General features: G+C 34.0%; 1 protein-coding gene and 2 long non-coding RNA genes across 11 annotated transcripts; 1 reads left to right on the top strand and 2 right to left on the bottom strand.

The window, feature by feature from the left end:
* The first annotated feature begins 10,726 nt into the window (after nucleotides 1-10,726).
* On the top strand, nucleotides 10,727-18,975 carry LOC149986700 (uncharacterized). Of its 6 annotated transcripts, XR_016499771.1 has the most exons (8): nucleotides 14,952-15,076; nucleotides 15,267-15,362; nucleotides 15,522-15,606; nucleotides 16,103-16,174; nucleotides 16,314-16,474; nucleotides 16,600-17,150; nucleotides 17,895-18,039; nucleotides 18,415-18,975. It is a non-coding gene; the product is annotated as an uncharacterized LOC149986700 (long non-coding RNA). The 6 variants fall into 6 exon arrangements; XR_016499770.1 differs by lacking the exons at nucleotides 16,103-16,174; nucleotides 16,314-16,474; nucleotides 16,600-17,150; nucleotides 17,895-18,039; nucleotides 18,415-18,975 and adding exons at nucleotides 10,727-11,539; nucleotides 11,721-11,779; nucleotides 11,998-13,883; nucleotides 14,585-14,724 and having other exon boundaries at nucleotides 15,267-15,329; nucleotides 15,522-15,789; XR_016499769.1 differs by lacking the exons at nucleotides 16,103-16,174; nucleotides 16,314-16,474; nucleotides 16,600-17,150; nucleotides 17,895-18,039; nucleotides 18,415-18,975 and adding exons at nucleotides 14,572-14,724; nucleotides 15,913-15,924 and having other exon boundaries at nucleotides 15,267-15,329.
* Nucleotides 13,724-14,495, bottom strand: LOC149986701 (uncharacterized). Its single transcript, XR_016499772.1, has 2 exons — nucleotides 14,362-14,495; nucleotides 13,724-13,984 (listed from the first exon to the last, which is right to left on the bottom strand). It is a non-coding gene; the product is annotated as an uncharacterized LOC149986701 (long non-coding RNA).
* LOC112274007 (uncharacterized) lies at nucleotides 18,728-21,590 on the bottom strand. Of its 4 annotated transcripts, none has more exons than XM_024503133.3 (5): nucleotides 20,550-21,590; nucleotides 20,345-20,420; nucleotides 19,712-20,077; nucleotides 19,504-19,579; nucleotides 18,728-19,383 (listed from the first exon to the last, which is right to left on the bottom strand). In XM_024503133.3, the coding sequence occupies exons 2-5, from the start codon at nucleotides 20,360-20,362 to the stop codon at nucleotides 19,130-19,132; spliced, it is 714 nt and encodes a 237-aa protein (XP_024358901.1). In that variant the 5' UTR covers nucleotides 20,363-20,420; nucleotides 20,550-21,590; the 3' UTR covers nucleotides 18,728-19,129. The 4 variants fall into 4 exon arrangements, with proteins under 4 accessions (XP_024358901.1, XP_024358902.1, XP_024358899.1 ...); XM_024503134.3 differs by having other exon boundaries at nucleotides 20,345-20,414; XM_024503131.3 differs by having other exon boundaries at nucleotides 20,613-21,590.
* Nucleotides 21,591-24,587: the final 2,997 nt, after the last annotated feature.

Raw genomic sequence — 24,587 nt, 5'->3', positions numbered from 1 at the left:
TGTATCCTAAGAAGTCAACTTGAGTTTTGTGGAATACATACTTTTCTAATTTGGCATATAATCATGCATTTCTAAGTTTCTGTAACATGCGACAAACATGAAGTTCATGTTCTTCTGTGTTCTTAAAGTAGATTAGAATGTCGTCTAAATAATAAACAAAAAAATCATCTAAAAACTCACAAAAATATCATTCATAAGATATTGAAAAGCGGCTGGTGCATTTGTGAGTCCAAAAGGCGTGACATTATATTCAAAATATCCATACCTAGCTCGAAAAGCAATCTTCCATTCATCTCTTTCTTTGATACAAACTATGTTGTATGCTCCTCATAGATCTATTTTGGTATAGATCTTTGCTTGATTGAGTTGGTGAAGAAGTCATGAAATCAAAGACAAAGGATACCTATTTTTGATGGTGATCTTGTTGAGTCCTTGATAATCCACACATATTCATAGAGATCCATCTTTCTTCTTCATAAATAAGATAGGAGCCATGGCTGGAGATTTAGAATGGCGTTTGAAGTTCTTTGCCAAATTCTCATCAATGTACTCTTTTAATGCAGCCAACTCATTCCGCGATAAGCTATAGATTGGTCCAAATGGTGGTTGAGCTCCTTCTTGCAGATCAATTGAACAATCATAAGGTCAATGCTCAGGAAGAATATTTGCATTCTTCTTTTCAAAAATGTCTTGGAATTCTTGATATTGCTTAAGAATATCACTTGATGTTGATTCACCATTAGAAATGGGTGTATTATATATAGCAAAAGATGATCCTTCTTTTGCAGCATGTATGAAAGCTTTTGTACCTACTAGTAAAGGTTTGGACGTATTAGACCTACATACTCCTACTTTGCTAACAAGATCTTTGATTATACTATTAAGAAAATTAAGATTACGAGAAATCTAATCTATTTGAGGGTTATATTTTTTTAGCCATGATAATCCTAAAATAACCGGATTAGAGGAAGATTTTATTACATTAAATACTACTACACTGTTATAATCTTTAATTGCTATATCTAAAGGAATAGTTTCATCGGTAACATTTTCAAAAGACAACGAATAACCATCTATGACTTCTACATGTATGGATTTAACTTTCTTCACTAAAGATATTTTTTGATTTTTGGCAAAATCTTCATCTATAAAATATGCTGAGGCTTCTGAATCTAACAAGACAAAGACTTTGTGATTATTAGGTCCTAAATATACTTCTATTATAAAACAAGGTGAGGGGTTTGAGGAGAGGATAGGACCTTTACTAGGTATTACACATGATTCCAGCTGCACGGTCCCTATTGTAGTTGGAGAAACTCATTTTTCAACATACTATCTTTTTTGGTAATTGTGCTCTTCATTTTGTAATTGTATTGCTTCTTTGGACAATATTGAGCAATTTACTTAGCTTCTCCATAATATAAACATAATCCTTCTTGGCGACGTCAAGTCTTTTCTTGCTTTGTGAGAGATTTAAAATGTATCATATCAATTTGCATTGGTTCTAGCTTTAACAAATTTGTTTCGGAAAACTTGGGAGCTGCCGCTATTACTTGACTTATTCCTCTCCAACTAAATCTTTGTTCTTGGTACCTTTCAAATAAACGATTGTCGCATACAATGGCTTGAGTAATAAATTGTTCCAAAGATTCTACTTTTAGCATTATTAATAACAAATCTTTGACGCTATCCTTCAATCTATATTGAAATTGGTTGATAAGTACTTTATCGTTCTAGTCCACATCGCAAGCAAGATTTTAGAATTCGGCAGCATATGTAGTGGCTGATCGTGATTCTTGTTGTAAAAATAGAAGCTTGGTCTCTGTTACTCATTCTTGATTACTTTCTTTGAATGTGGCCGTAAACACTTCTAGAAATGAATTCAAATCATAAAGGAGTCATGAATCTTTTTCCATTAAAGGTACATACAAAGAGAGAGCACTTCTTGATAGTAGTGTGCCTATAAATCCGACTTCGATAAATCCATCAGGATATTAGAAAGGGTGCAATTTTAGATAGAACTTGATTTATTGCAAAAATCTTCAAAATTTTGATCTTATTCCATCAAACTTCTTAGGCATACTAATCCGTGTCCTTATCATACTTATAGAAGCAAAACTCCCTAGATTTGGTTGTGACATTGATCTACTTGTTTCTTTCAACTACACAACTTCTTATCGCAGACTCTGAACTTCTTCTATAGGCATAGGCATAGTACTTCCATGATTCATATTGGAAATACGTGAGATTTTTTTTCTTAGAATATTGACAAGCTCATGAAGATATGCTATAGTTGCAAATCTATTCTTACTTCTATTGAAAGTAGTATCCATAATCTTTCTTTTTATAGACAACTCAAACGAATTCAAAAGTTAAATTAGAGGAGGATAATCTACAACCTCTAAAAATAAATCCTACAAAGAGGTATAATCTACTCTCTTTAAAAAAAAGATCAGTGTTAGAAACAAGATTTTTTGTTTAAAGGTGGGTAGTTCGCAACCTTCAAAATACAATAATAGAAGTGGGGTAATCCACTCACTTCTAGAATAAGAAACAAACAATATATTAGCACCCTTGTCAAACTGTCAAGGACATGAATCTCGAAGACAGGGAATCCTGAATATACTCTTCTATCACTGAAGAGAACTAGAAAGTCACTCAAAAGGTGACGTAATATTTACTAAAATGGCTATTGCCAAAAACAAGAAAATAAGAAAGACTTGAAACAAGACCAAGACTAGAAATATGTTGACAACAATGAAGAAGGCTTCACTCTTGCCTCTATATATACTATCTAACTAAGAGCCACATGGCGATGTCCTATAGGACTTCCAACATGTGTTGACTTTGTTAGCCACATGTCTTATCTTGCAAGGTAAGTTATCTATGTATGCACAACGTAGTTAGCTTGTTCCACAAGCTATTACATGGAGGTAACTTGTTCCACAAGCTACCAATATATGGTTAGCTTTTTGGCCAAGTTTCTAACCTATGAACACATCTAAAGTCAAAACCGCATCTATGAAGCTTCTAGGAAGCTTCTCTAAAAGACTTTATGAAATTATTCTATTTTACCTACTTCTACTTAATCATGTAAGTAACTATTGAGGTAAATATATATGTCTGTGACAGATTGTAGGAATTAATGGTGATTGTTCATGCATATGAGAGCTTGATGCATAAAGATTTCTAACATATATAGGTATGAAGGTAGGAATATTGTAGTCTTCTTTATACCATAGCCTTTTATGCTCCTTGTTTATTTATTCTACTTTCTTTGCTATATGTTTGGCCTCTATAAGGTCCTTAAGGCATGCTTGAAGGATTTTTTTAATGATTTCTTCTTTAGCAAATGCTTGAATGAAAAAATACTTTAATGTATTGTTAGTGAGTAAGGTTCCTACAAACCTTATCACTTTTAATTCAAAAAATCAAATGTATAATGTAATATCTTCATCTTTTTCTTGTCTAAGGGATGATAAAATAATTAGGATTGTATTTTGTCGTACTTCAGGCCAAAATTGTTCTAAAAAGGTACATTTGATCATATTCCAACTTAAGAAGATGTTAAGAGAGTGGTTGTGATACCACTTATATGCTTCCTCTTTTAATGTGGTTGAAATTTATATTAAATAATAACAGCCATTTATTATCAAATATATAATGAGTGTTTCTATAAAATGCTCTATGTAGACCAAAGGGTCTTCATCTCTTATATCTTTAAAGATGGAAAGGTTAAGAGGTATAGGTATAATATTAAGTTCCTTTGGAACTCAAATAGATTAATCCTTTGATTGAACTAAGGAATTAATTAATATAGGTCATGGTTCTTTTTTTTCTGCTCTATTTGGATCTATTGTCTTTGGTGGTTGAAAAAAATAAATATTCCGTTAATCCAAATTACTTATGTTATCTATTAAAGATTTTGAAAAAAAAAATTCTAGATTTTCTTTAAGATCTTCTAATGAAAGGTCTTCAAACTCTTCAAAGAGGTTTCTAGGTGTATTTAAATTAAGTTTAGGAGTCAAAGTCCTAATTTGTGGCAAAAGAGGTCTGATAGTTCTTAAGTATTCTAGTTTTTCTAAAGGTTGTACTAATACGAGTTTATGGAACCTACTAGAGTGGTGCATTAAACTTCTACAATCACAATATTATCTTTAAAAAGTAAAAATTAAAAAATTTGAATAAGCCAAACAAGTAACTTGTAGAATTTAATTTTTTATTATTTTTTGCTCATCAACTTGCATCCCACTTAAATACTTTTTTCGACAAAAAAGGCAACATAACAAAAATAATCTAAAAAAAAAAAAAAAAAAAAAAAAATGCTTACTTAGACACCATCCCATGTAAGTTTTTTTTTTTTTTTTTTTTTTTTTTTTTTTTTTTTCTCTCTTAAATTACTATACAATCTTATGTGGAGGTGATCCTAAGCAACATTTAATGCAAAGACATTCCATTGCCAAAAAAGTTAGAAAGTAAAAAAATCATTTAGATTTTTTCAATCCACAACCTATATTAGTTTAATAGGAATTTAAATACTCAAGTGATTATTTCAAGAGAACTTACTTTAGAAAATAGCTTTTGAACTTGAGTTTTTTTTTTTGTATACTACACTTGTAAATCTTTGTATACTACACTTGTAAATATGAGGGATATAGTGGGTAGAAGGATGATTAAATTCCTCTACCACTAAAAAATTGTTGCCAACAAGGAATTTACAATTAGATGAAAAGAAAGGATAAGAAGAGTGGAAAGGGTGATTAAATCCCTTCAACTACTAGAAATGGGCCCTTAAGAAGGAATTAACAAAGAGAGAAAGTAATGACCAACTTTGAAGATGAGCTCCACCTTTGATGAAGATCTTTGTTTAATTCTAATTTAATTCTAGTCCTTAAATTAATTCTAAATCCTTATCTAAGCTTTGTTCTACTTTATTCTAAAATTCTTCAAGCTCCCTCTTCAATTTGAGTTCTTATACAACAATAATCCACAACAATACCAAAAAATTATTTTAACACATGATAAAATAATTTAGAAGCATACAACAAATAAATAATTACTTTCCAAGCAATCTTAAGATTTATAAGATCTCCCTTCTGGCAAACGCACCAAAATATGAGATAAAATAAACCTCCACTATTTGAAAATTTATTTTTGTGCACAACAAATGAATTAATTATGTAAATTTTTAGAAGCTTTAGTCATTAATTAAATCTTAGTTACATCATTCTTTATCTTCTTAAAAAACTCAAGTTATTTAGTACCCTTCTACTACTCATTCACACTTATAATAATAATTCTTTTATAAAATGAATTTACCAAATTCCCTCGTTTAATTCTTAATTCATTTAATTTGTAATTGTTAATTTAATTTAATTTAATTTTTTATCTTCTTTTTTATTTTTATTAATTTTTATCCATCAACAAAAAGTCATCCAAGTATAAATTATCACGTCCACGTTAGTTGCGGCTACTACTTCATTCATGATTGATTGTACCCAAGGTGACCCATCATGGCTAGTGCCTTTGTGCTCCGACATCTAATTGTTTCAACATGATTGATCTTCAATTGTTTTATTTTCAAGTTTAATATGTATTGTAAGGTGGTTGTCTCTTTTGTAAACTGTAGCATCGCTTGGACCCCTACATGACACGCTTACTCACAACTTCATAAGAGACTACCAGACCTAGTCAAACATTGTTTCCATCTTTCTATCCATACAACTAGCAAAGCTCACTGTACATGCGGTCTCGATGATTCAATAACTATAATGCGCAGCTGTGAATCACGTTGGATGACACAATCACCGAGCTATAACTTCTATCTTGGCTCCTAATCAAACTTTGCTCCGCCTTGCTTGAGTTTGTATGAACCGACTCACAATCTCCTCGAATCCAGACAATTCGAAGTGTGCATTTTGTCAACAACATAGAACTGCGGCACCACCGCAAGGAATCTTCTCGAACTATTGGCGTGCAGCTTGCCACAATCAATCATTTCAAGTCTTATCCCAACTTCTGTCTACGTCTTAGACCCCGCCGCCACTGTTGTCCCATCCACAGCTTCTCCTTACAGTTGTTCATGGGCAGCACACTGCTTGAGGTCTTTGAAGCTGTTGGGTTGCCAGATTGTGCACTCGGTTGTAGGCTCTACATCCTTCACTTCGTACATAACTAACAAGAGGCCATGTCCTCCTTTAGGGGCGAATGCAGCTCGCCATCGAACTAAACTTCCGTGTCCTTATATTCTACTCCAGCGTGTCATTCTTCTTCCGTGGAAGTGATAACCTTGTGAGACCGCATGCCGGTGACGAGTGAATTGTCAAAACCTTCGCCTTGTTGTGTGCTGCTTGCTTGCTGCAATATTATCACGGGTGCTTACTACCTACACTAACAACCTACAAGCCTCACACCACACGGCCATGCACTCAACTAGCACAAGTCCACTGTAATTCGAATCACAGTCAAATTCCAGCAGTTGCAACAATGCACGCAAGAGGGAAAAAAAAAATATACACCATATATATATATATATATATATATATGGTGGCACTGCGATACCATTGCTGTACTCTAATCGAAACTCGCACGCAGCCCAAACCCCAGCGTCCACACTGATCAAAAAACAAAAAAAACTTGCTCCGCAGCATCTCAACAGACAAAGAACACGGGTAAAAAATGAAGGCGCAAGCGCATTTAGCAACACAATCGCTGCACGACCATCTCCGTCGCTCCTACAAACGAAGAGTCTGCACAACCCAAAGAGATCCTTTTGGTCTCTCCCGTATCATCGACACACCTCCAGCGCCAATGCCCTTTCCAGAAACCTAGATCAGCAACAACAACGACGCCCTTCACTCTCGCCGCGCCAACCGCAGCACCACTGCTACCACAACTTAGCGTAGGAAGAAAACCACAGCTGTAGAACACCGCATGTAAAATCTACTACCTTGGCTACCTAGGCTCAACACCTGCTCAACTCCGTATCAAGGCCGACAGCAATGGATTCTAGACTTTGTCGATGCACCTCTGCGCAACGCACGCACAATGCCGCACACATATTCCAGTGCGAGAAGATACCTCGCTTCCGTTACAACACCAGAATCCTTAGATCACAAAAAAATTAAACTCTATGTTGGAAACATCGTATATATTAATATGATCAATTCTCACACAATATATTATACACATAATATATTGTACACATAATATATTGTGTACAAGTGTGACACCAAGAGTCACAATTCTTGGTGTAAGGTCACAATTAGATCTTAAGTAGATAGTATTTTACACTAAAAACTACTGTACTATATTGAATATTTCTCCCAACACTAGTATTGAATTAAATTTTATCCATTGTAGATGTTCATCCATTTTAAAACAGATATATGTGAAAAATTTAGAGTTTCAATCTCCTTTTTGGTGTAACAATGTTGGAGAATTCTCTTGTAGTTCTCCCACTACTTCTTCAAGTTTGAGAAGGTATGTGATATCTTCTCTTGATTTGGGTGTGTTTGTTGTTTTGATTTTCTTTGTTTGATGTTTCAATTTTGTTTGTTTGCTTTGTTTGATATAGGGCTGTGGAGGTGCGACACTGTTGTGGTCAGCCGTCCATACATAAGCTACTGCAGGCTAAGGCAGAGGCACAAAGACGTGCGTCTCTATGCACTCTGTAATAGGTTAGGTGGTGAGCTTGCTTGCTACACTCTATAATAGGCTAGGTATTGTGGTGACTTGCTCCACAACTGTTTCAACAGGATGTACTACTGTAGGCTCAGTAGCATACTCTGTGGCGGACTTTGCAGCAAGCCCAATTGTAGAGTACAACAAACTTTGCTACAGCAAGCTTGGCTGTAACAAGCTGGACTGCAGCAAGCTTGGTTGCAGCACATTGAATAAATAGGATTTGTATTTTGAAATGTCATGGATTTGGAGTAAGTTTTCTTATCAGATTGTCTTCCACTCCATGATGTATCAAAATATGAAGGTTGTGGAATTTCTTATTATTTTGAATAGACTAGCAAGGCTTAAATGGTGGTTGAACAATTAGTTTGTTTTGGAATTAGAGGAATTTGATACATTTCAAGTTGAGATAGGCATTGAAAATATTTCTCTTTGAAAAGAGATTTTATAAATATATTTGTTGTCATATATGTGGTTGATACATATTGCAGTTTGATTACTTCGGCAAAGATCTTTTCTCTGATGATATGATATTGTGTATCCACAAGTTTGCTTTTAGAGTGATATTTTGGATTTTCATTAAGAGCAATGGTACTTTGACTATCTGAATATATGGTAGTTAGTATATATTGAAGAAATTGAAGTTCATGTAATAACTTTCTTATTCATATGGCTTCAATTGTAGCTTTTATTAAAGCCAAGTATTTTGATTCTGTGGATGATAAAATTACAAATTGTTGTTTCTTGCTGCCTCAAGAGATAACTCCTCCAACTAGTAAGAAGCAAAATCCAAAGGCAGAACAATGGATGTCCTTGTCACCTGTCCAATCAACATTAGAATAATCATATAGAATATTACTTTGACGTAAGTGTTGATATTTGATTCCAAACTTTAATGTGCCCTTTATATATCTCATAGTTCTTTTTAAAATTTGAATGTGTGTAGAGCCTGATTAAAAGAGATATTATGCTAAACTACTGATAGTATAAGCACAATCTGATCTAGAATTAACAATGGCATGCATTAAATTACCAACAACTTGAGAATAGGAATAATCTTGGAAAGTAATGTGGTCTTTATTACTTAAATAAATTCTTGGTTGAATTGAAATACTTCATGGATTAACATTCAACATATTAAATTTATGAAGTTTATTTGTTAAATATTTTGCTTGATAGAAGATTATCCATTCTTCTTCTTGATTTCTTAGAATGACATTGCCAAAAATGTAATGGATTTCTCTTTCATCTGACATATCAAATTCTTATTGTAAAATATCTTTTACTTGTTGATTTAAGGAAATCTTGTTGTTGATAATGATACACTAATCAACATAGATTATAACTATGATAAAATCTTTTTTATTTTTTCTTTTGATATAAATATTTGCATTTGATTCTTGACATTGATATTTATGAAGAAGTAAGTATTGATCTTATCTTTGATACCATGCTCTAGAGGATTCTTTAAGACCATATAAGGATTTATTTAACTTATATACCTTATTAGTATGTATAGGAGGTAATCCTTTTGGAACAATCATATAGATAACTTCTTCTATTAAACCATTTAAAAATGTTGTTTTAACCTCTAATTGATGTATTTTCAAATTATGTTGAGTGGCTAAGGCAAGAACTTTGATGGAGTTAAGTTTGATTACAAAAGAAAATGTTTCCATGTAATTAATGCCTTGAACTTGACTAAAAACTCTTGCAATTAGCCTTGCTTTATACTTGTCAATACTTCCATTAGCTTTAGTTTTGATTTTAAAAATCTATTTTGAATTGATTAATTTTCTATTAGGTGGTAAATTTGTTATTTGTCATATATTGTTTTTGTTTAACAATGAAATTTCAGCATTGATTGTTTTTTGCCATTCTCAAGCATCATCCCTCTCCATTGCTTCTTGAATGGAATTTAGAGCTTCTATGATAGTAGAAACAAGGTGGGCTTGGTGATGTCTATGATAATAGTCTTTATACTCTTTTCTTCATTGTATAGATTCTAACAACCATGTGGTTGGTTTAATAATTCTTCTTGGTCAAGAACTTAAAAGGAGTTTTAGAACTTGCAATGTGGAATGGGCTTCATCATGTTTAAGATGTAATATCTTATTATCATTGGATAATAATAGCTTAGAGAAGTCATCGATGATATCAATGTAAAAAGGAAGTTGTTCTCTCACATTTTGAGAAGTACTATATAGTGAATGTTGATCAAATACATGGATGTCTTGGAGGTGTAGAATTGGTGGTGAAGACATTCTTCGAACATGTTGGATGTTTTGTTCATTGGTCCTTACAGTTGTTGTAGGATGCTTAAATAATTCTAAGTCTAATAAGAGCTCTTCATTTTTCTTTTGCAAGTATGTTGTTTTTAGATCATATAAATTCTCATTGAAGAAAACATCTCTAGAAATGAAAATTTTCTGATTTTTTATATTCACAAGTCTACAGGCTTTAGATTCTTTATTATAGCCTAGAAAAATAGCTTTTTATAAAAGAGAGTCTAATTTCTTTTTTATTTCTTTAGAAATGAATACATGAGCTTTGTAACCAAATATTCTAAGGTAAGATAAATTTGATTAGTATTTGTACCATAATTTAAATGGTATTTTGGTATCTTATATAGATTTAGTAGGACTCCTATTTTGGAGGTAATTGGAAATTTGGAGTACTTTATTTCAAAAACATTTAGATAAATTTGAATAAGATAGTATTAGAAGAACTACTTCTATCAATGTTTTATTTTTCTTTCAAAAACATCATTTTATTGTAGTATATAAGCTACAGTATATTCTTATTTTATTCTTTTTTTGTTAATTAAATCTTTAAATTCATTTGATTTAAATTCACCTCCATGATCAAATCTTAAGGTTTTGATTTTGAAACTTGTTTGTTTTTCTACAAATTTTTTGTATAAGGTAAATTTTTCAAATGCTTCAGATTTATGTTTCATCAAATATACTTAGCAATATCTTATTATATCATGAATAAATATAATGAAATAAGTACATTCTAAATGTGTGCTTACTTGCATAGGATCACAAATGTCAAAATATACAAGTTCTAATGATTGGATAGCTCTTTCTGTATCTTATGTAGAAAACTTCTCCTTATGTTTTTTACCTTCTATGCAAGGTTGACATTAGGTAATTTTCTTTTCATCAAAGAGGTCAATCCCTTTTACCATTGTTTGTATTTATTTGAGTCTTTATTGATTTATGTATCTTATTCTTAGGTGCCACAAATCACCTTTATTGAATTGTGTTGTTGCTGGAATTGCAATTTGAGGCTTATTTAAAAGTATTATTATACCTAATTCATATAAATCAAGGTTTATTTTGCAGATTGCAATGGTGTCACTAAATTTATTGATAAATGTAGTTGTTTGAACTCTTATGCAAATTTCTCCTCTTGTCTTATCCAATTATCTGGTAGAGAATAAATTCTTAGAAAGTTTTGGTATATATAATATATCAGATATGATCTTCTCATCACTATTTATGAGTTTGATATTTATATCATCATGTCCTTCTATGATGTATGTTGTAGTATTGTTTCCTAAGTAGATAATTTGTTTGACTTCATTTTTGATGTATTTGACAAATCCTACTAACTTATGATAAATATGTTGAGTTGCTCTCAAGTCTACATACCATATTGAATTTGAATTTTCTTTAACTATAAATGTTGCCACATATAGTTTATTTGATTTTAGAAAAATATTTTTTTTCTATTATTATAATTTTTACTTGCTATTCTTGTTCTACAATCTTTGATTAAATAACCAATTTTCTTACAAAAAAAGCACTTCTTGTCAATGGCAAAATTGCTCTTTTCATGTGGCTTGGAGGTACTACTCTCTCCTTGTGGATTCCTTCTAAAATTCTTATTAAAATAAGATTTCTTATCATTATTCTAAAATTACTTATCTGTATATAGGGCTAAATTATTATCAAATGTTAAATTCATTTTTTTCATGAGTATTTCTTCTTAGATCAAATTTTTTATCAAAAATGGTAATGTGATCCCAGGCTGCCTTCTCAAAGAGCTAATAAAGGATCTATAACTTAAAGGCAAACTTCTCATTAAGGTGAGAATTACTTCATCATCTGGAATTGTTGATCTTGTACATCTTAGTTACTACATCATGTGATTCAAATATTTTTACTACTTCTTGTCATGTTGAATTTTTTGATGTATAAGATTGTATATATAAAAAAATGTTGTTTTTTAGGCAATTGTTGATTATAATAAAAGACAGGGTATCCTTATCTATCCATGTGCTTATACTCCTTACTCTTATGGTAGATAATGCTAGGATTCCAACAGCAACTTCAACTATCATTGGTTCCATTGATGAGCATTCTTCACCTCTTACTATGGATCATATCTTTTCAACCTTAAAAACTAGTGCTAATGTATGTTTTTATATATTAAAATAAGAACCATCAAATTTTGGAACATGATTGATGTCCACTTTCTATGTAATCTTCAATATTCTTAATTTGAAGTTGAATTAAAATTATTTATTGATTCATTCTTCATTAATTTAATTTAATTTTTAATATTTTTAGGTTTAGAATTTCTTTTCATGGTTTGAAGAACTTCAAGTTCTTCATCAACCTTTCCTATTACAATAGATTGTATTATTGTTGTCATTACAATCTGATTTGTATTTCCAGCAATTCTTTTTTAGATAAAGTATTTTTTAAAGCTTTCTAAGGATCAAACATTTCTATTGTTCTCATACCATGTTTAAAACATCTTACATATTAATATGATAAATTTTCACACAATATATTATGTGTACAAGTGTAACACTAGGAGTGACAATTCTCGGTATAAGGTTACAATTAAGTAGATAGTATTTTATATTGAAAACCAGTGTACTATTCTAAATACTTCTTTCAATATTTTAGCATTACTAGATCTACTATTGCCTCACTTAAAGACCCTTTCAGCACTGCAACAATAACCTTAAGATCGAATACAAGGAATACTCCTATTGGCCATCATTTAATGTTAGCTATGAAAAGCCTATTTATTGTAGAAATTTATCTTAATAAATTCTATCATAGATTGCAAATCCCTTATTAGCAATTTATTTTCTATTTTTTTCAAAAATTCTACTACTAACTCACAAAATCTATGATTTTAAGTATCATAAGTATGTTTTTTTACATTAAATATCCAAGTGAGTCAATTCAGTGACTTACATCTGCCTTGAGCATTTCATGTTGTAAAAATAAATAAACAAATAAAATACCATGAACTACTGTATTACATAAGATTTATTTTTTGTTTGTAAGTATGGTATAATAGCATATCTAATGCTATAATAAATATGTTTTTTTATGCAATGATTATGTGATTAGATACTAAAAGATATGATCGAATCATCTTTCTAATGCAATTACAAACAAAGTTATAGCTTTATGTCAAAATTTCTAAGTCTTGAATTATTCTTTCTCATTTGTCAATAGCTCTGTCCAATAGATAAATTTAAATAATTGAAACCAAACTTATCCAAATGTCTCTCATCTTGCATATCTTTCAATGATTTAATACTATAAATTCATTATATTTCTATGAAAAATCTCTTGCAATCTTTAATCTCCTTATTACGCTCAAGTTGAATTATATGAAAAAATATTCTTTCAAAATGCAAATTAAATCCACTATTTCTGTGCAAAATGATAATCTAACTATAAAATTCAAAATTCAATATAAAAATTCAAAATATAAATTTAAAATATTTAGTTGAACAAATCAAAACTTGTATTGTTAAAAAATTTAAAATTTACTTTTAACTTGCACATTCTTTGTTTGAATTCCAAAGTTTCTTTGCAATACTCGTTTAGTATAAGTTCAAAGTAAACTTATAGATTCTTACAAATTTCACTATTTTTAAGCTACCACATATGCAAGGTGAAAAAGATGGGTGTTGAAGGTCTTTGTAAATTTCCAACTAACTAATTCCATAAAGATGTCCATCTTTAATAAAAAAAAAAACAAGAAAATGTTCAAAAACAGATTTCAAAAATCAATAATTATAAAAAAAAAAAAAAAATAAATAAATAATTGTGATAATAAAATCAAAATTCTTAATTTTGTAAAAGTAAATATTTAAAATTTTGTATCTGCTTATAAACACCGCTGCCATTAGGTGCCTCTTGATGCAACCCCTTTCTAAGGTTGTTTCGACTCGCATAACTATCACTTGATTTGCCATTGAATTGCACTCTAGCAACAGCCTCAATACCACCATCTCTCATTTGCCTACTATTCAAATTACCTAAAAAAAATCAAATGGCATCTTAATATATCAAACAAAATAAATGTTGACTATTAAAGTCATACATTCCATCTGTAGAGATTTTTTGTACACTGTCAATTCTTATACCTGAATACAAATATTCTTAGGGTTAATGCTAAGATTCTCAAGATTGGAGAGATTAAACAAAAAAATTGTAATCAAAGAGACTTTCAATGAAATTAACTTGTTAGCTACTTTTCAAATTCACGGAGTTTGTTAATGTTTTATTTTTATTTTTATTTTAGGAGTGTGTGTGTGTGTGTGTGTGTGTGTATTTTAGGGTTTATAATAATAATACTAGTAGTAGTAATTGCTTTCAAGAGTAAAGTAATTCTTTGATAAGTTTTTTTACTCACCATAGTCTTCGCCATTATGGAATAGTTCCAGGAATGCGTTGGTCATGTTTACGATGACAATGTCGGATCTGGGTTCAACATTGTTGAGTAACTGCACTCGGTCTTGATGGAGTGCAGTTACTCAACACATTGTGGAGGATGGTCTTGTTGCTAGTTATGTCGTTCTCGATGCAGGCTGTGGAGTTGTTAACCCAATAGGTGCTGTATGGCATGCATGTTCCAGGAATTGGGGTAGCGACCATGATATGCCGAATTCCAAGCATTTGTATTCGGATTATGCTGAGTGCAATTCCATCCACCACCGTTGGTGCGAGCGCTGAGTCACCCTGCTTCACCTCATACAACAGGAATGGCACTATTGAGGTGAAAATCATACAACCTTAGTCATTTATCCCAATTGAAACTAATGCAACGGAATGTTTGAGATGTCCCGTCGTCCGTAAACCTTATTTAACGAGTTTCTCGAACGCATCCACCTGAGCAGCGAGGGGGCGGTATCCTAAACCGTATGTGATGACAGCACCTCCTACCCCAAAATTAATGCCTCCGTTGTTTGTGTTATTACTGTCTGAATGCTCCCATGGTGTCAGTGTTGGAACACCGAAAAGAATTGCTGCAGTTCAAAGCAAGCAACACACTCAAGGGGTGCAGAATCTGAATACTTTCTAAATTTAGATCAAAGCATTTCCAGATCAGGGAGGAGACGATATTCCAGGTACGCTGCGTTGCTTATACTATCTCCTCAGAGATTTTGAAAGATCTGGAAGACCTGATTCTGGACTAATTGAGAACTGGGATATGATGAACCCTCTCAAACAGTCAATAATCGAACGTCTGCAATAAAACACGAATTCATGTGTTGGTTGTTTGCTGAGTGGTGGTGGTAGTGTTTTTTTCTTACCCAGGTAGTCAACTTCATTGCGTCTATCACAAGATCGATTTCCTGGAACGCCCGGCCACGTCATTCCGTAAGGAACACCTATGGTTTCACCCGAATCTGTGTAGGAATCTCCGAATACATACAACCCTTTTGCTCCATGAACGCCATCTGGATGAGCCTCATTGAAACTGTCACAAAGAATGCGTTGGTGGAATTGATTATCCAAATTCAGAGGCAGCGCGATGCAGCAGCTGACGAGCAGTATGTGATATTGTTGCAGGCTTGCAGGTCAGGAACATGCCTATATTGCTGGCTGTATGGAGGAGAATGGAGAAGATTGTCAAAATTGCCGTAACTCCCATCAGGTACAGCATTGATTTTCTTCACGATTCTTCAAGGGATCTCAGAACCTGCACAAGCACTACTTTTTGAAATTATGTTAACTGCCTCGGAGCAGTAGTAGCTTCACTATACCCGATTTTAGAGTGTTTCTCTTGTTTGTTTTGAGACCATTTTATCTGTTAAATAAAACATACGTATTTCTAGAAATTCAGCCCTTTCTTGCTTGAAATTCAATGGAAGATTCCTGCTCCCGACTTTGATCTGCAATGATGATACAACCACTTCCTCAGGTTTTTCTACTTGCGTATGATTTGGATTTGCAATCGCAGGGAAGAGAACGTACGTGACCAATCGCTCTGAAATCTGGGTTGGTCCTGGAAAATACATGCAATGGTTTCACGTCTTGGGACCTACTCATTTGTGGCCTTTCTAATCTTGAGACATGAATTCAATTCCTTGTTCACGAAAGACTCTCTATAGATATTCTTAGCATCACATATTCTAACGCTCTTTGTACAGCAACGGAGGCAAGTTTCAGAGTGCCATCGATCTCTATTGCAGCTCTATAATCCGACTGATGAGCAATGACTAGTAAGGAACTGAACACAGTGCAATCTGCATCCCCACGGTGAATCAAGCCAATTGACAGATGTCACCGCCCACTTTGAAATAGTTTCCGAAAAGGCCACAGTATTGTGAAAGTCGATTCTAAAGTCTGAATGGATCGCAGTTACTTCAAGACTTCCTCATCGGACCTTCAATTATACTGCACGCTTCCCAAGCTCTACCTTCCCTTCCAAACGACGTATGACCAATGCGAGACTAGAGGGGGAACATAAACAAACAGAGCTGCTCAATCGGTGCCCACTTGACGCTGGTCCTCGATCGCAAGTAAGTGCAACTGGACAAATGTACTAGTGGTTATATTGCGATGTTGAAAGACTTTTTTGATACAGTGACAGTAACTTGAAGCCATCCGCCCAATAAGTGCTCTCCATGTTGATCGTGTACTACAGCTGTCCTCGACGCAACACAGCGTGAAATTGCAGCGTTGTCACGAATTTGCAGAATAAAATCGTTGGACGCTTCAGCCTCTTCATTATTAAGACGATCTGCTAGACACTCGCAACTAGCATTGCATGATGGTAACGAGGAGGAGGAAGATTTAGTCCAGCATGAAGTATACACAGTTGTGGCCCCCTTCTTACTTCCTCATGTTCTTCAAGTTGCTCTTGGGGAAAATGATTTAACTGCATTTCAGGACTGACAAACATCAGCATTACGACGTAATTCAACGTCAACAACCCTCAAAGCCCACCGAGCCCCCAATCGTCTTTAGAAGTCGGCGCATTTGAAGAATTTGGCGCTGCTTATTTGTGAAGACAAGCTCAATCTAGAATTGTTCCTTTGAAGTGAAAGTTGGACGGATGTGAGAGCTTGGTCATTATGAGCTTGGTCATGCACTCAGAATCGATCTTTTTAAAGCTCATGTACGAGAACTGGGAGATTGCAAGGTGGTCATGACATACGGATGGCGATGGCAAATTATGAGCTCTGACTTTTCCATGTGCGTAGCATGACGTACACGCACGAGGATTTATTAAAAGAACATCTCAATTGATTTCTGACTACTACAGAATTTGAGTTCTCTACAGTTTCTTTTTCACAAAATTGAGAATTTAGCTTCGAGCATCTAAGATTTCATGGTTCAGGCTTGTAATAATCAAGGATTGTTGTCTCTTTCATGTCAATCTGAGCTAACAAGTCCAAAAATTTCCCATCCAAGAGCTTTCATCTGACGTTGCATGATTTGGTTCGAGGTACACTTTGGAAAGCCTGGCTCATGCAAGGCAGAGGGGAAGACAAGGACTTGTTCTGGGAGTAAAATTATTCACAGGAGACTGCACGTTTGTCGTTCTTTGATTTAGGTGTTAAGGAGAAATGGAGCAATCACGGTAGCTAAGAGAATGGCCTCAGGCTTAGTGATAATTGATATATTTTTTTCTTGGTCCACGGTAGTTGGCAAATCGAGGTTACCATGAGAAATGCTGCAAGAAATGCTGACTACGTGGTCAATAGGGTTTTGTCCATCTCAGGTGCAAAAATAGAACATTCCAGAGCTGCTCTTTATAGAATTGGGTTCATTCCAAACCTTTAGGTTGGACAAGTATTCCTGACTTTGCATCGATTACATGTCTTACTGACAAGATGCTGCAAGTCTGACTGAGCTTGACTGACTGAATCCTGACTGATTATCTGACTGATATTCGACGGCTGGCTAATTGTTTCCATTGGATTGACGCTGTCTCAGCCTGTAGGCTGAGACGTAACTGGGACATAGTTACCAACATAACTGAGTCAGGATTGCGTCCTCCCAAAGCAGCAAAGTGATGCGACAACGGAGCACCATCATCTTGAAGTTTGAGATGTTGCGACCGACGTGAAGCTTCACACAGGTACTTTCAGGAGGCTTCTGCATCCCCATTTACCTCATATTACTGGATGTTTTATTTAGGTGATATTTAAGTGATTATTTTTACCGCTTAGGAAACAGGACAGGAAATTAGTAGTTTTTTAATCTTTTCATCGAAGTTTCATGGTAGATGTGTAGTTTCATCTTGCCCTTTTGAAACATTTAATTTATCAGATTTCGTAGAAGGACTAGAGCCAATCGTATTCTCTTGATCGGAACTGCACATGCGCATATGATTTGAGATATTTAGTTGCAACCTCGAACCAAACATAAAGTAAAAAACTTCTTTTCATATTGCACTGACTATTCGCTTTAACTGCCCGCAAAGTTGGCGTATATTGGCTGCTTCTGACTGCAGTACCAATCAGACATGGCATGTGACTATAGCTCGATCTGCCACACAACTTGGACGAGGCATGCATGCTGAAAGTAATATACATAACGTTGAGTGGATTGGTGCCAGCGAGTTGATGCCAGTTTCGTAGCCATGTCTTCATTTCAAGGGCCAAAACTTGTCCGGACATTCCCATATAAGCAATGGTCACAGTCTGACCTCAGTCGCAACAAGGGGACTAAAGGATTCGTGGAATGGATACCCTGCTGAACATAGAGGAGAGTCAGAGCTATCGCGAGGACAAACAAACAAACAAACGAACAAAGTTACATGAAAATGTTAAAGCTGCTCAAGGAAAGAGCACCATAGTGTTTAAGTGTACATAAAAATTTGACACTGGTATGATGGACAAGTGTTTCTCCACTCTCACAATCTGCATGGCGCTCATTGTGCCGCAGAGGACTCAAGCTGGTGTTCAAATGTTATGACACCCAATTGTCCACACATTTTCTCCAGAACCAAGGCACTCAGGCAGTGCTGAAATGATTACTCAAGACTGAAATCAAACCCCTCACTTATCTCCTACCTACTGTACAAAGAAATATAAGAACAGGGAAACCTCATCTTCTATGTGCCCTTCTTCGGGATTCGAAACATTCGGAAGCGCATGCGAACATGTGGAAAGCATTAGTACGTACAGGAGCTGGCTAAGCGCAACTCTGCAAGCCAAAATTGAGACCTACATCGGCGAGGAGATGTTCCCATTAACGTTATCGCCATGCTTGTCATTGTTACTGACGTGATTCTCGTTGTTGCTGAGCTTCTGGTTCTGCTGGTTGCCATTGAAGACCTTAGCTCTATCAGACGATTGCTGGGGCCAGAATGTGGTTCGCTTCTTGATCTTCTGAAGACGCATGAGCAATTTCTCCGGGGCTAAGCCGCTGGTGACGGTTACCTTCTGGTTCCATTGGTCACAAGCGACTCGTTGCACATCTGCAGCGAAATTTACGCTGCTGAGATCAAACCTGACTGCCACAAGATTCCTTGATCTAATGGGGACAGAGAGTTGAAGATCCATTCACTAGTACACAGTGGTAAACGAAGGAAACTTACCATCGAGATCCAGAAGCTGCTCCCTCACTCTGTCCTCACACTTGCAGCAGCACAACGGCATCATGAAATGTAGAGTCTGTTGAATTTACCATGAGGGCACCCAAGCAAAAACAGTCAATCGTTGGCATGTTAAAGGTAGTACCATAGGGATCCAAATTCGACAAAAACTCTGTTCATGTTCAGGGACGGCCGCTGCCAGATTTCTAACCTGGACACCGAAAACATTGCGCGTCTGCGATAGATTCTGGTTCTGGGATTCACCACCTAGATTGGTGTCAGGAGCTGGGGACATGGGTGAGAAGTTAGCTCCGTTGGCTGCATTCGTGCCGTGGGCAAGATACTGTGTCTGATATGGGTGCATCACCCCCTGGCCTGGCCTCAGAGCGGCGCCTTCTTGAGCTGCTGAGGCGGAAGGCACTGCGTTGCGTTGCGTGTAAGGGTTGCGTCTGTACGTGTAGGCATGGTCGGAGTAAATAGTGTAGGGATCGTAGTTGTTGGAGTAGCCATTCGATCGCTTGAACCCAGGGTAATGCGGGTGCACGATCCAAGTGGGCTCAACTGGACCGTAGAAAAGCTGCACCGCAAACAGCAAGGAATCCTTAGATGATCAACACCTCAAACTTGTGCACACATACAGCTCGAAGATGATCCGGAAGCGGTGAAATCAACAACAATTGCAACCACGTAGAAGTCTATTTACTACAAAATTCAAGATTGATCTCACATATTCCGCGCATGAAGCGTTACTGTATAACACAGGAACCAACCCACATTACAGAGCTCCCAATTCGAGTATCAGCTACTCCCAACGAACCAATTCACTCCGAGACGAATCACATACCTCAGTCATGGTCATCATCGCTGCTAAACAATCTCGAAACTGTAACACTAAGCTCTCCACCTCCAACGACCTGAAGCTACGCACACCGACACAATTGCCGAGGACCAAATGAAAAGGTGAGATAATTTTCACCAGGCATCAACCTCCAACTCATGTAGCTCAATGCCAGAAATCAATATGCAGTAGGCGAGTATGAGAAACATACGTCAGAAATCAGCAAACTGAACGCGGTGGTGAAGGAGAGATGGGGGCAGCAGAGTTATATAACCTCCCAAGAGGAAGCATCTTGTGAGCCCTAGAGAGAGCAGCGGAGTAGGCAAGGCAGTCTCAACACCTGAGAGCTCCAACGCCAGCCTTCTGGTCTTCTCCAACGGACATGACCCTTTGGAATATACAACAACAATAACAACAACAACCTCAACAGCAGCCCTTCCTAGCAACGGAACATCAAACACCTGTGGAATTAATCCATCACCACCATCTCATTTTCTCCTCCACCTCCCTCCTCGTCGTCGTCGTCTCTCAGTGAACAAGCCCCAACTGTTTACACAAATTTTATTAATTTTTATTTTTGCTATATTGCAATTCTGCTTTTATTTTGTAGTCCATCTCGAAGTTAAAACTTGGGATTGAAGAGGAGATGACATGTAAGCCCCTGGCGTTGCGCATCGCATCCGCACATGCGAAACCAGGATGTGGAGCTGGATTTCACTTGATTGCCTAATCACTTGAATGATCTCGTCGTCTTGTCTTGTCTTGCCCCAAGCCCTCTCTCTCTCTCTCTCTCTCTCTCTCTCTGCTGCTGCTGCACATCTGCTATCAATGAAGGCCTGCGGCGGTACTCTCATCCTCTTATTCACGCAGCGATTAGAAGACCACAGCTTAGGTACCCAGTGCTCTATTCTGTGTAAGTGTGGGTGTGTGGGAGCTGGGGAAGCTCTAGATTGTGAGCCGACTGTGCTGGGATCTGTGTGTGTGTGCGCTTCACCTTGTGCTTGTAAAGATACAAGCTTTGGACAAGCAGGCATTCGCAGCTCGGAGATGGAATGGAGCTCTCGTTCACTCTCTCTTTCGCTCTCTCTCTTTCTTTTTTTTTTTCTGTGGGTATCCAAAAAGTGGGCATACACACAATAAACTCATGGCAGCAGGATTTAGGACACACACTCACACTCCTGGCGGAGAGTACGAGGCCGGATGTTGTTCTGTTGGTTCTGTGGGTGTGTGTGTTTTCAAACTGTCGGCATCAGAGCGTCAACAAGAGTGCGCCACAAAGGAGGAGGGAGATTCTTGTAGTAGAATAAAGATACTAATATATAATAATAATATATTGTTATTCACCAAGTCCACAAATGATCCCCACCCCATCTCCCCCCACTAGGACAACTCTCTTCCTGTTGCCTGGTGCTGATTAATTAATTATTTACCTTTTCATCCGCAATTGGAACATATCCTACTCGTTTTTTTGGATATGAACCTTTTGGATAAGAGTGGTGGGTGTGTAATCTGGATTGGGTTGTATCCACAAGGACAGGAAAAATCTTTATTCCTCTCCAATGGGATATGCATTGTGGGTTGTTGAAATAGTAAATGTTGCTTTGAAGTTGGTGATAATTGTTGATCATTGTTTAAGTGGTGAAGATGTGTTAGACATTTGAACATCTTAATGTGTGTTTGAAATATTGGTGGGATGCACAAAAATTGTGTATAGTGATATAAATAGTTAAGGAAAGAATAAAGCATAGGAAGATAAGTTAGGTTGGTTGAGAGACTACTCAATGTGAAGCTCTCATGGAATTAAAATTAAGATTTTAATCTCTTTATGTTAAATTTGCATGTGAAAATATAAAATCTTTGTAGAAATTATTTTAAAGCAATAAATTTTAATTACTTACTTTAAAATGTTAACAATATTAAGGATGTCATTGATATAAAAATAGGTTATATACATATACACATATTTATATCTACACAAAACCAATAGATTGCAAAATTATTCCACTTGTGTTCTTTGTTTTGATTGGTCTATCATCTTATTTGTTCTTCTTTTGAAATAAGTTCATGACTTGTTGAAAAAATCCCTTAATACCAATTAGAATAAAAATTAAGAGATTTTTATTTTTATTTTTATTCTATACCCGTTATTATGTTTTCTAAATATTTTATTAGTCTTCTTTATTTTTCTTTATAATGTGCACAATCTTTTTTCTATTATTTGGTATATATTTTTATATTATAAAATAAAATTAAAGATTCAAAAATTGATAAGATTTTTTTATATATTACTTTATTAAGAATGTATATTTTATTAATAAAAAATATATAACTTATTTAATATTCAAAGTTCTACAAAAATTTTAAAAAGGTTTTATTTTATTTTTTTATTTTTTTATTACATCAAAGAAGTTTTTTGTACAATTGTATAATATATAGATATTTCTAGTATTTGGAATAGATTTGAAATACAGTACCATCATTTTCCAAAAGCTATTTATATATATAAAAGAAAAATAGAATTTTTAATAGAATCAATATTATTCTTTGTAGATGTTTTTGACAAAACTTTCTTGTAATTACAAAATAAAACTTTAAGATGTATTAGTCTTTTTTTTATTATTGAAAGTTTTAAAAACCAATTAAAGTATTTAATCTCCAAATATATACATATATTTCAATTCTTAGGAAAAAACTTCAATACATATACAAGACATTATATAAAGATAAATCAATAAACTTATTTTTATATATAATATCATCTTTAAATTACATATATTTCTTTAATATTTTTTAATTTTATTTAAGAAGTTAAAAATATAAATTAAAGATATTCTAAGCATAATTAATTTATTAAAAAATACTATATTATTTATTGAATTATATGACAATATAGATTAAATTTTAGAATCTTTTATTAAAATTATTTTTGTTAAATAAAAAATTATAAGAAAAATATATATATATATATATATATATATATATTATTTAAAAATTGATAATTTTTATTGATATTATTAAACAACTTGATTAATTAAAGATAATTTAAAAGAATCAACTTAGCATAATGCTATGAATATATATATATATATATATATATTTATCTAGATAAGAAGTAATAGGTAGAAGGTTAATATAAGTAGATTTGATATTATCTTTTGGCAGAGCTTCTTGGAAGCTTTATAGATGCATATTTGACTTTATACATGTTTATAGTTGATTGGTATATTAAAAACTTAATCTATAAGTTAGTCATGTATTATATGTATAGATAGCTTGTGGTAGAAGCTAATAATGTTTCATTCATATATATATTTATTCTAATAATTAAATATATGATTAAATAGAAGTAGATAAAAATAGATTAATTTCATAATAGCTACTAAAGAAGCTTCTTAGAAGCTACACAGATGTTGCTTTGAATTTACACGTATTTGTAGTTAATTAATAAGTAAGAAATTTGGTCAATAAGTAAGCCATGTGTCATACATGTTTGTAGCTTATAGAACAAGTTAACTATGTGGCACACATATAAAAAACTTGCCTTGTAAGTTAAGACATGTGTTTAGCAAAGTCAACACATGTTGGAGGTCCTATAGAACATGGCTATATAACTCTTAGTTAGATAGTATATAAGGAGATAAGAGTGAAGCCTTCTTTATTCTTATTAATTTCTTTCTAGTTCTCAGTCTTTTCTCAAGACTTTCTAGTCTTCTTGTCTTTGGTAAGAGCCATTCTAGATTAATTGTATGTTATCTTTGAATGATTATCTAGTCTTTTTGAGTGACATAAGAGTATTTTGATCTTTGAATTTTTTAAGATTCATGTCCTTGACAATTTTTCAAGAGTACTAACATGTTGTTTTCATCTTTTTTAGAAATGAGTGAATTATTCTACTTCTAATATTGTATTTTAAAGGTTGCAAAATATCTATCTATAAATAAATATTTTAATATTTTAATATTGATTTTTTCTTAAAAAGAGCAAATCATCCTTCTTTGTAAAAACTTTATTTGACATTAAAAGTTGTAGATTATCCTCCTCTAATTTGACTTGTGGATTTATTAAGTTATTTGAAATAGAAGAAAAAATCATAGATGCTATATTTGATAGAAGTAAGAATACATTTTCAACTATTATAGATCTTTACCAACTTATCAACATTCTTAGGATAGAAATTTCATATATTGTCAATGCCAATTATGGAAGCTATACTTGGCAAAAGTAAGAATAGATTTTTAACTATTGTAGA

This window comes from Physcomitrium patens, chromosome 21 (assembly GCF_059467195.1).
Source record: "Physcomitrium patens ecotype Gransden chromosome 21, ASM5946719v1, whole genome shotgun sequence".
Lineage (NCBI taxonomy): Eukaryota > Viridiplantae > Streptophyta > Bryopsida > Funariales > Funariaceae > Physcomitrium > Physcomitrium patens.
Note: the sequence above shows the minus strand (reverse complement) of the source record. Positions and strands in the feature narration are given on the sequence as shown.

Excerpts from the sequence above, each read along its gene's own strand:
- LOC112274007 (XM_024503131.3), bottom strand. Across the intron at positions 20,078-20,344 it reads CGATGATGACCATGACTGAG|CTTTTCTACGGTCCAGTTGA; the intron begins GTATGTGATTCG and ends TTTGCGGTGCAG. Across the intron at positions 19,384-19,503 it reads GCAGCTTCTGGATCTCGATG|ATGTGCAACGAGTCGCTTGT; the intron begins GTAAGTTTCCTT and ends ATTTCGCTGCAG.